The following is an 11,598-nucleotide window of genomic DNA, read 5'->3' on the forward strand; positions in this document are numbered from 1 at the left end:
AACAAAAAAAAGTTCATTACAAATTTGACATATTATTGCTTATAGCAGCTTTAATTACCGGTAATAATAATTAGGCTTATAATAAGCGGACATGGCCACCCTGGACGGCGAAGTGCCGGGTGTGACGTCACGGCAGCAGCCAGTCAGCTGCTCGCTTGCTTCAGCAAGCAGGCGCAGCACTGAGCACTTAGCCTCGGTCCCAGGCTTACTTATGTGCGAAAAGAAAAGCGCAGCACTAGGCAGCTAACGAATGGCTTGAGGCGAGAGTTGAAGGTAAACACAATTAATTTAATGAATACATAAACACGTTAGATTGGATTTATCTGCGAGAACTGAGCACTTAATATCATATGAGACATCACATAACTGTTTGTGTGGTGTTTCTTTTTTTGGGGGGGACAGAACCAGACTGTCATGTGATTTGGAGTAGAGGGGGAGGCTACTACTGGTTTGGAAATTGAAAGTTTTTGTGAATGTTTCTTTTAGATGGATGCCAGCCGCAAGGATTTCTACATCGGCCTGTCTCTTGCTGTTAGCTCCAGCCTCTTCATAGGAACCAGCTTCATCTTGAAGAAGAAGGGCCTCCTGCGACTGGCTGGGAAAGGTTCTATGAGAGCAGGTATGTACGGTAAACACAAAAATATGTGCATAAATAAACATTTTATTTTCATTAGATTGAGCCCAACAGTAAGAATATATATTACATTATTTTGATAATGTCTTCTTAATGCTTCTGAATTGAATACAGGGGACCACAATGGAAACAAGGTTCTAGAGAGCTTTTTGTGTTATCCTTTTAACAATCTTTGTAAATCGTACCTCTGTGGATTCTGCAAACAGTTTATAAAGTTAATCAATCAATCAATCAATTATTATTACTGTTAATGGCAATGAAGGACCGGGAAGTCTGGCAATGAAGGACTGGGAAGTTTGGCGTTGCATGTGAAATCCATGATCTCGAGTCGAAAAATGATGATGATGATTATTACTGTTATATTATGTGAATAGAACAAATATTAAGGAATGACCTTTGAAAAGAAGCGACTGCACAGTCCTCAAATACAGGATGACTTGCTTTATTTGTCTTATGCTTCCTCACTGCTTTTATAATGTAAATATTACAAAATGTAGCTTTATTTTATTGAGCCACTTACTATTAAAGAAATCAAGAAGTGAGGGGAGCTCTTATCATCATACATCATCACATTCCGGCCAATCACTTTTGGCGTCCTCACTTTTCTGTCCTCACATTCCGTGCTCAGCCAATCAAATCATTGCTATATGGGGTACACACAAAGCTGGCCATAGGAGGGGCTAGCCTAGCACGGTAGCACCCCTAAAAATCTATAAGCTCACAATGTGTCACGTTACAATGCGTTCTTAGGTTGTAGATCGGCTGTTTTCAAAAACATTCCCTATAATGACCAAGGCACGCCAGGTCGAAAGTAATTAAAAATCCGGACACATTGGCTGCATAATTGCAGATTCAGATGTCATCCAAAAAGTTAAATAATGACTGCCAGACTGATATTTGGGTCAGGTCATTTTCAGATATTATAGATATATGTCCTGTGCATGCTTTCTGTTTCACAGGTCAAGGGGGGTATGCTTACCTGAAGGAATGGCTATGGTGGGCAGGACTTATTTCAAGTAAGTGATTAAATCGAACAATAAACCCGTAATTTTTATTTCAACAGATGTGTTGAATCGTGTGTAGTCTGTTCTCTGTTTGATTTTGTCAGCCTTAACCTTCTCTATAAAAGTGTGGCCTTTGTTTTCAAAAAGAGAGGGATGGTTGTTTGTTGTGGGTTTGGTATTTTTGCTGGCGCTCTCAGTAGAACAGCAATACCCACAACATCTGTTTGAAGCACACATTCCTTCAAAGAGCACATTTGCACATGTAGGCTAGACAAGAAGAATTTCTGAAGACTACCCAACTATAACATAACTGTAAGACCCCTTATAGATCCTGAATGCTAGTGGTTGTTTCTGTGTGTTTCAGTGGGAGTTGGTGAGGCTGCTAACTTCGCTGCATATGCATTTGCACCTGCCACACTGGTGACTCCCCTCGGAGCAATGAGTGTACTTGTGAGGTAAATTTCTTGTTTTTTGATCATTGCTTTCACAACTCTGCTCTTCCTCTGTACATACTGCATAGTGCCTACCGTAGTAGGCGACTAGGACACGCAGAAGTGAAATTACTGCCGCAGACGCGAAAACAATGTGAAACTATGTTATACAACAACTTATGGTACTTACGTGGCCGGTTAAGACTGAGGTTAGATTTAGGGTTAGTGTTAATAATTGGGTTAGTAGTCTAACAACGCACCTCCGTCGCTGTCAGAACAGTAGCCGTCATCAACGCACAGAATGCAGCTACTGAGATCTTGGTAGGTCAGTAGACGGCTACTGAGACCATTCAATGCGATAATTCCCATTCAGTGCATTGATAGCATTCAAAGCCGGTGTATGTGTCACTCTGTTGATATGACACCTTAAGGGACATATTATTTCTTTACACCAAACTGCCAATGCTGTAGTGATGATTGCAACTGTTTGCAGTTTCAGTGTTCACACTGTCCACCCGCATTGTTTCCTTAACCCCATCTAATATGATTGGTAGCAGATTAAAAAAACGGCCCATGTCATACTGTATGCGCAATTTGCGCATCTATCTACACTTTTGAAAGCACTCCGCTCGACCCCAAAAAGTACACTGACCATGTGATGTAAATCAGCAGCCAAACAAGGGCACTAAATCACAATCATTGACATAACAGGCATTCACAGAACTGGAGGTCAACACTTTGTTGTACATCAAGTAGTGAAAATAGCAGATGAGTTATTTTTGCAGAACGTTGTGAAATCTTCAGAATGAGGAAGCTAGGGTTCATGTGGGTAAATGCCGTTGCCTTCTGTGCTATGCAAGTCATCTTTGGTCATTTCTCCATAGGTTTTAATGTAAAAGGGGTGTGCCAATTTTTATTCTGCAGGCGACTAGTCGTCTTTAATTTTAAGAGGGTCTGTCTGTGCATCTGTGTGTCTAATCGTGCAAAAAAGTTTGACCGATCAGACAAGGTCACTGGCAAATCAGTTGTACCTCAGAGCTGACCTACAATGTTTTTTGTTGTTTTTTCAGTGCTGTGCTCTCCTCCTACTTCCTGAATGAGCGGTTGAATGTGCATGGAAAAATCGGTTGCTTGCTGTGCATCCTGGGTTCCACGGTGATGGTCATCCATGCTCCCCAGGAGGAAGAGGTGGCCTCCCTCACTGCCATGGCTGAGAAGCTCATAGACCCAGGTATGGACAGAGCAGGACTCTGGTCAAAGAGGCTACGCTCTCCTACAGTTACTGCATGAGACGTTTCAGGGTTTTTATTATGCTGCTTTGCAATATATCTAGTACACATCATGGAAACACAGCCATTGTCTTGTGCTTTTCCTTTAAAATTAATACAATACCATAGACAACTTCCTGTCACCAACTAGCCTGTCCAGTATCCGTGTCAAAGTGTCCCTGAGCAAGACTCTTAACCCGTAACACACCCCAAGCACTCATCTTAGGCACCTGAGCAGTGATCAGCTGGGTGAAGCCAAAACTGAATTTCCCTTGTGGGATTAATAAAGGTCTCTCTCCTCTTTGATGTTTTTTTCTTTCTTCTGCACTGCAACTTCAGTTTTTTATTGTATACTAATCTCCTTTTTGAATGTATTTATTTTGCTTGAGTTTTGTGTAAAGCACATTGCATTTCCTTGTGTTAAATGTGCTATACAAATAAACCTGCCTTGCCTTGACTTGCTTTGCCTTGCCTTCTTGACGATCCCATGAAATCATTTCAGCCCAATGTAACATTCAGAAGATATTTTGTATCACTCTAGTCACAAGGGAACCATTTACCGTGAGGCCAACAACAAATTACCTCTCAGTCTCCACATTGATCCCTGACTATTCAAACATCTCTTGTCTTTTTGTTTTGGCTTAGTTTTTTCTTACAGGGTTTTTCTATGACCATTTACGGGTTTTGTTTTATGGCGGTTTTGCTTTGCTTTGTAATTTATTTGAGCAATTCTCCCCTATAAAGATTTGGTCAAAATGGGGCTGCCAGGTCCTATTTTCATTATTAAGTGGTTAATAAAATACATTTTGATCTTGCCATGCTGAAGAATGACAACCCTGTGCCTATTGTAACATGTTGATGCGTGCCTCATCCCAGGGTTCATTGTGTTCGCTGTGTGCATCGTCATAAGCAGCCTGGCTCTCATCTTCGGCGTGGCCCCGCGGTATGGCCAGAAGAACGTCCTGGTGTACATCCTGATCTGCTCCGTGATTGGCTCCCTCTCTGTGTCCTGCGTCAAGGGCCTGGGCATCGGCATCAAGGAACTGTTTGCTGGAACGGCGGTCCTGGCGGAGCCACTGTTCTGGTCCTTACTTGTCTGCCTGGTGGTTTGTGTCAGCATTCAGATCAGCTACCTGAACAAGGCCCTGGACATCTTCAACACCTCAATCGTCACACCCATCTACTACGTCTTCTTCACCACCTCCGTCATGGCCTGCTCTGCCATCCTCTTCAAGGAGTGGTTGAGGATGAGTACGGACGGTGTGGTGGGGACCATCAGTGGCTTCCTCACCATCATTCTGGGAATCTTCCTCCTGCACGCCTTCAAGGACATTACCTTCACCTGGGATGCCCTGCCGCTGCACCTGAGGAAGGGTCCTCAGGGCATGCCCTGGGGCCACCAGTCTTACGTGGCCCTCCCCAGTCACGAGATTCCAGTGGAGGATGACATGACACTTCCCAGGGAAGGGGGCTCCAAGGCGGGGTACCCACCGGAGAACTCCACGAGGAGGAACAATGGCTTTGTTACAACTTAGCACAAAGCCCGGTGGCGGTCACTGAAAAGCCTTTATGCTCCTCTGCCAAGCTTTACGATGTGCCAACTTAAACAATCTGTTTACTAAATCTGCCTTAAAACAATAAACACTGGATGTCTAGCTGCGATTTTAGCACGATTGAATAAGCTCCAAAGTTTATTTTATTTTATTATTATAGCAAAGATGTATTTGTTTTGTCTCATTAGTCGAGCCAAATCATTATGATGAAACATATAGGACAGATTTATAATGTAGGTGATAACACATTTTTTCCAAATGTCTACTACTATGTCTGTGAAAGCACCCTATTGTAGTTCATGTGAGTAGTATAGACTACTATAGAACGTATGTAGATATATTTATGTACAATCTCTAGAGTCTGATCATGACTGCCTATAGGGCTGAAAAGCTTGTAAAAAACACACTGTGCCTTGGTGTTACTCAGATATACAGTATATGCATTCCTTTGCACTTTTAACATTGTGAACATTGTTGTATTGTATTGTCTCCACCAGGCTGAAGGCATGGGGAGAGAGTATGATTTGCACTCCGTCCGTGTGTATGTGCGTTCGTCCGTCTGTCTATGTACAGCTACCCACACCCCACACCGTTGGCCTGGTCGATGCCAAACCGTGCACACACACTCCCTGGATAGTGGATGCCAAAAGACAAACCTATTTTTCCACGGCCTGTTATAGCTCCACCATGAGGCTGACTCTTGCAAAACACATTTCAGGTACATTACTCGTTCCTTTATGTTTTTGAGACCACCGCTACCGTAGTCAACTTTAAAGAGAAAAAAAGGACGAAGAAAGGCGCAACAGTTTTCTCAGTGCTTCAGGTACATTACTCGTACACATTTTATCCATACCCCATACATCACGCAAATCATTATAAACTATCTTCATAGTCATGTAATAGATTGCCTAAGATTGCCTTCCAAAGTTTGCAGGATTGGTCCATTTTGAACATGTACACCGTGACATTATGCAGTATGCACGCACATTCCCACTAGGCAGAGGAAGAAGTGGCACTTAAAATCTTTCAAATCAGCCTCATGGTGGCGCTACAACAGGCCAATTCATGTTTTCACCTATGACTGCACCGATCTGTGTACAACTTTGTATGCGCACACTTCTAAACATGTATACACTTAACTTTTTCTATTACTCCTACACATTTTGTCCAAACATCACAAACTCTATTATCCTGGTGGAGACCTGTGCCCCGAGGGTCACTTTTTCTAGTTTCCAACTGTTTTCCAAAGTCAAGGCAAAAGCTTTAATTTTCCTGATTATGGGTCACGTTCACTTTTGGCACTGATGATCAAGATTGAATAAGTTACTGTAATACCTTTTTGTATTAGCCTTAATGAACAACTGCATTTCACCATATGTTCAAAGATTAAACTTTCACTGTGCAATAGAGAAGTATTAACAGGGATAATGTCTTGCCATTGCTAACATGTCTTGCTGATCTGGAAGCATTGTGAGCTTGTATTCTTATCTATTTCCACTACTTTTGGTATAATCTTGAAAATATGACAGTTCTTTGTGTATGACATGCCACAAATAGGGAGAGAGAGCATTGTGCCAAAACATTCCGACAGGTTAGGGAGGAACTCTGGGAAGAGTTACTGTGTATGCCTTTTGCACCAGAAAAGTTCACAAATCATGCCCCTCATTTTCGTTTTATCCCACGATTTTGTAACCCATTTTTTCACCCAGTGTCATCTGTAATCCTGGGCTCTACACTCCCTCCGCCAACCTGGGAAGAGCAACAGACTGACCTCATGCTTCCTTCAATGTATGAGTGCCCAAGCCGCTTCTTTTCGTTTCCCCGGTAGGATGTAGCGCTGGAAGGAACACGTTATTCCAACCAGTTCCTTTCCCCTCCATCAGGCTGACCAGGGGGGAAGTTTAGAGACCAGGATTACTGCATGATGTTTGTAAGGGTACCTACCCTAGGGGATACGGGGAGAACATGCAAACTCCACAGAGAAAAAGGCCCTTTCGCCAACCCCACCTAGCGTATGGGCACTGATTACGCGGAGGAGAGAACCTGTCCCCACTCCGCAGCACCCCCAGCGGGAATCAAACCCAGTACCTTCTAGCTGTGCGGTGACAGCGCTACCAACTGTGCCACCATGCTCCGCCCCATCCATTTTCTGATGGAAGTACAGTACTTGTAACAGTAAATGTACGTAGTTACTTTCCACCACTGATAATGGTGTAAAATGCTCTCTCTGGGACCAGATGGTGGTGCAGGGCATGAGGTGGCACGTGACCCCCTCTGGGCAAGTTTTAATCTCCTGTAATGTTTACCATACTTTTGTGTCAAGGACCCCAAAATTTAGATGCATTTGGCTCTGGACCCGTCTGAAAATGTTTTATGCTACCAGAACCCCAGAAGGGAAGATTATTGTTAAAGAAATACATTTTTATTTTCAATACTTTTCAAAAAAATAGATGTACAAGCTCAGAGCGGCACAAAGTGACACGTAGATCTATTTTGAATATACCAACATATAAATGGATAGTGCTTTTGCGTATTGGACATTGTAGTGAAATGAAAGGAACTGCAAATGATTTTTGCTTGGCAACTGGAAGGTTTCCTAGTTTGATCCTGGGTATTGCTCAAGGACACTTCGACACCAACAGGGTTGGTGTCAAAGTGTCCTTGAGCAATACACTGAAGTTGAACCCCTAAGTGCTCCCGATGGGCTGGTTGGTGCCTTGCATGGTTTCCTCCGCTGTAGCCGTGTATGAATATGTGTGAATGTAATAATGCACATTTGAAAGCGCCTTGGATAAAGGCACTATATACATGCACCATTTAACACACGTCTCTCCAGCTGTAGCAAGCATAGAATACATTTCAGGTCAGGATACCAATTTGATCCATTCAGAATGAATGCATTTATCTGCTTGAGTTGTATAGTGGCCTAGTGGGTTTCAGCTCAAATTTGGTCCCCCGACCCTCCTTCCAGTTTTACTATGATTGGATTATTTACTAAAGACTAAGAGACATAACTCTATAGCAATGATTATAAGAATATAGCTATTTGGCCCTTATTTTAACAAGAAATATCACTCGTCACCTTTAATGATAGGACTCATTTCATAGGGTAGTACGTGGCACCAACTGAAATGACATTCTGCAAGGAAATTGCACTGACAAGACAACCATCCTCGCAATTAAAATATTCACATTTTCACTACAATATCTGATGTAGTGCTACAATACAACATGGTTTAAATGGTACTACCGGTATTCTATTTCACCCATGCAACAACACCTTTGACAACATACTGATAGACCAGCCTTATACCCGAGTCATGGCATGTTTCACTTCCATGTTACAAGTGGTTAACTGTAACGTTGCTGTCTTGTGGAAACCACCTAACTACGTTTTATTTTTTGCATAAATCAGTGCTATTGAACACCTTTTACATCTGTGTGTTTCGAAAATATTGAACAAATGGAAAGTAGTAAAAAGACGCTTTGGACAAAACCTTATCTGATTGGACCGACCTTCAAACTGTCTGCTAAAGCAACTGACTCCACCACCTCTCCCTCTCATGCAAGTAATTTACAATATATAAAGTCACAACACCAACTTTGATGAGGCACTGCAGTATTGCTTTGTTTTCAACATATTTGATTTTAGATTTTCTTAATTTCCTGAAAAAAACATTTTGGAGTTGGGTGGTTTCTTCACGACAACAGAGGTATAGTCTGTCATCAAACGTATACGTGTATATGCTAATTATATACTGCTTTTATATGTACCAAAACCAATAGGCAGTGGGTACAGTTGCAATTTATTTATTTATTGCATATGTACAATTCCTTTAGCCATAGATCATGCCTCTTACTGTAAGTCAAGACATTTTATTTTCCCTGGGTAGAAGAGGCACACAATGTCCCACACATTTGTTTTTCGTCCTAGAACCCTTTGCCTAGCTACCGTAGCAGAGAGCAGCCTAGGTTCATCAATGATGGAACATAATTCCTTGTATACAACCCGGCTTAAGAAAGAAAACTAACGTGAAGTGTTTTGCAACTGACCCACAATGAAAATGTCATACAATGTGACCCCAGGTCCCGCTGGAGGGAAATAGTCCAAAACTTGTGTTGGTAACATTGATACATGCCATGGTGTGAACCTGAGGCACTTGTAAAGTAACACTTTGTTGTTGTATCTCTCCAAGTTGTCAGATATTTGAAATAATTACACCACACAGACTGGCAGGCCCGACAGACGCGATCAGTGTGTCTGTGCGCAGGTGTGTGTCTCCCGAGTCCTCTCAGGTCTAATGCAGCGACTAGTCTAACATGCTGTCTGATGAGATTGAGCCTCGACTCCTCTGGGTCTGCTCCAGTCTGTTGAGGATGAACTGGCTGGTGTCGATGAAGCGCTCCACACAGTTGACGAAGCACACTTCTGTCCTGGAGTCCAGCTTTGGGCCAGGTTTGTCCATGCATTTATCCTGGAATAAATATGCATTGATTGAATACTAAATTTACAGTTTGCAAAAGCGAACCCGGGTTCCCCATTCCACAGGCACGTATGTTACCAGTCGACTAAAGAGCCATGGGCAAGTAGCAACGCAGCACCGTATATCCTACAGTCGTAATCACTCCAAATCCACGCTCAACTGACTGGGGGGACCTCCATCCCAGGGAGACTGAGGGAGGTCCCAGGGAGGTCCCGACTCCCGACTACTAGGTTAAGGTCTGTGCCGCCCGGGAACATACATGTAGAGGTAGCCCCTTTCGGAACCCTCCCTAAAGCTTTTCTGAATTTTGGATCTCGCTTTACGTAGGGTCCCTGTGCATTTATTCCACGCTCTATGGTAGGCAGATGTACATACCCTCCGTTCAGGCCGTGCTGCGGCCTGGTAGTGAGATGTTTCAAAAGATGCATAAAGCGGCTATAGGAGACAACGGAAACGTGGGAGAAATTTCATTTGGCGCAGATGCCGTTAAGTATTTTGTTTGACCGTTTTGGCTTCTCTTCCTTATTGACTTCTCATTGTACCGCCTCCCGCACCGAGACTGGCTAGCTGAGACAGAGCAGATCAGAGGCAGGAACGTAGGGACGCGCAGCTAGCCACTCTCGGTGCGGGAGGCAGTACAATAGGAAGTCAAGGACGTGAGGAAGAGAGAAGCCAAAATGGTCAAACAAAATACTCAACGGCATCTGCGCCAAATGAAATTTCTCCCAAGTTTCTGTTGTCTCCTATAGCCGCTTTATGCATCTTTTGAAACATCTCACCACCACCACCACCAGGGCGCAGCACGGCCTGAACGGAGGGTATGTACATCTGCCTACCATAGAGCATGGAATAAATGCACAGGGACCCTACGTAAAGTAAGTGTGTGTGTGTGTGTGTGTGTGTGTGTGTGTGTGTGTGTGTGTGTGTGTGTGTGTGTGTGTGTGTGTGTCTGTCTGTCTTTTGGCAAGCTACTGGGCATTGTCTAGGCCCAGTTGCAAATAATTGCAGACAGGTGCAATTTTAACATGGCGGGAGGAGTCACACTTTTGGATGGCTTTTAACGGCATTCCACATTTTGGTGGCATAACATATTTCAAGAGTTAGCCTAGGCCCTTATATTATAGACGTCAATGAAGATGTACATACATTTGGCTTCTGAATGTTTAATAATAACCATGGCACAATATTGGCAGTTTACAGTATGTATGTTAGTTTACACAACCTGTAACCTGGATATCATCATGACTACCGTTGTGGATTGAAGGTACTATTAAAGTAGTACCTTCAATCCACAAGCTAATCGTGCTAACGCCGGTTAGCTTGTACATAGCAGGCCAAAATGAGTTTAGTTATGCCTGGTGTTGTATAACTTTCCCTTTCTTTTTGTTTACAAATAGCCCAGCCAGTTATACTCAAACATATTAATTTAAACCTACAACTTAAGAACGTTTATTATTGTGCAGGACTAGAAAGTGGTTGTGACTTACCCAGCAGACTTCAGTCATCTGGTGAACCAGCTGCTGAAAGCGTTGTTTCTGAGACTCAATCTCGATGAAATGCTGCAGCTGAGGGTCCGCGGCGGCTCCTTTACCGTCCATCACTCAATACAATAAAACACACTATTTAATTTATGAATGGATGGCTCAGCCTCAGTCAGACCCTGACCTTGTCCTTCACGTGTGTACAGTAGGAACGGCTACTCGCAGTGTACTCTACTGTCTCGCACCGCGGGGGTTACACCGAAACGGGTGACCCATCGAATTACGTAACCCCTCTTCGTTTAGTTTAGGCTTTTTCTAATTTCCTCCCTTTTTGGGTAGCGGGTTACGGGTAAATAATTATAAGAAATTAGACTTCATTATGTAACATTACATCTGATATAATGCATTAAAACTAAAAGGTATTAAAATGTTCTATGCATTCATTTTGCACCATCAGATGTTGAACTCTGACACTTGACACTTCTTATATAGTATTTGTCTTTTTTAATGCATTGGATTGCCTTCAACTTTGTTGTCTTGTACAATGACAATAAAGATATTCTCTCTCTGAACGTAATATAATAAGTTAATATGTTCATGTTGAAGTCGAACATGAACACACAGAGCACAGTATTCTCTAGGTTATTAATGTCGGTGTAACAGGGGAAACAGGAACTAACTCGACCAATCAAGAAGCACGACATCACACCTCACACACACAAACCTATTGTAATATTGCATGT

At 42.8% G+C, this 11,598-nt stretch overlaps 2 protein-coding genes across 3 annotated transcripts; one reads left to right on the top strand and one right to left on the bottom strand.

Annotated features, from left to right (window-relative positions):
- Window positions 1-145: 145 nt before the first annotated feature.
- Window positions 146-6,305, top strand: LOC308322354 (magnesium transporter NIPA2). 2 transcript variants are annotated; one of them, XR_013964700.1, is made up of 7 exons: window positions 146-273; window positions 487-619; window positions 1,594-1,650; window positions 2,003-2,093; window positions 3,140-3,300; window positions 4,214-5,608; window positions 5,714-6,305. XR_013964700.1 is itself a non-coding variant. In XM_080773557.1 (6 exons), the coding sequence occupies exons 2-6, from the start codon at window positions 487-489 to the stop codon at window positions 4,870-4,872; spliced, it is 1,101 nt and encodes a 366-aa protein (XP_080629683.1). In that variant the 5' UTR covers window positions 146-273; the 3' UTR covers window positions 4,873-6,305. The 2 variants fall into 2 exon arrangements, 1 of the variants encoding a protein (XP_080629683.1); XM_080773557.1 differs by having other exon boundaries at window positions 4,214-6,305.
- Window positions 6,306-8,282: 1,977 nt separating this feature from the next.
- timm8a (translocase of inner mitochondrial membrane 8 homolog A (yeast)) lies at window positions 8,283-11,084 on the bottom strand. Its single transcript, XM_080774152.1, has 2 exons — window positions 10,862-11,084; window positions 8,283-9,365 (listed from the first exon to the last, which is right to left on the bottom strand). The coding sequence occupies exons 1-2, from the start codon at window positions 10,970-10,972 to the stop codon at window positions 9,201-9,203; spliced, it is 276 nt and encodes a 91-aa protein (XP_080630278.1). The 5' UTR covers window positions 10,973-11,084; the 3' UTR covers window positions 8,283-9,200.
- Window positions 11,085-11,598: the final 514 nt, after the last annotated feature.

This window comes from Protomyctophum bolini (genome assembly GCF_963924005.1).
Source record: "Protomyctophum bolini genome assembly, chromosome: 10".
Classification (NCBI taxonomy): domain Eukaryota; kingdom Metazoa; phylum Chordata; class Actinopteri; order Myctophiformes; family Myctophidae; genus Protomyctophum; species Protomyctophum bolini.

Coding starts and splice junctions, on each gene's coding strand:
- LOC308322354 (XM_080773557.1), top strand. CDS start 487: ATGGATGCCAGCCGCAAGGATTTCTACATCGGCCTGTCTCTTGCTGTT. Junction 2,094..3,139: donor GCAATGAGTGTACTTGTGAG/GTAAATTTCTTG, acceptor TTGTTTTTTCAG/TGCTGTGCTCTCCTCCTACT. Junction 3,301..4,213: donor TGAGAAGCTCATAGACCCAG/GTATGGACAGAG, acceptor GCCTCATCCCAG/GGTTCATTGTGTTCGCTGTG.
- timm8a (XM_080774152.1), bottom strand. CDS start 10,972: ATGGACGGTAAAGGAGCCGCCGCGGACCCTCAGCTGCAGCATTTCATC. Junction 9,366..10,861: donor AGATGACTGAAGTCTGCTGG/GTAAGTCACAAC, acceptor TATTTATTCCAG/GATAAATGCATGGACAAACC.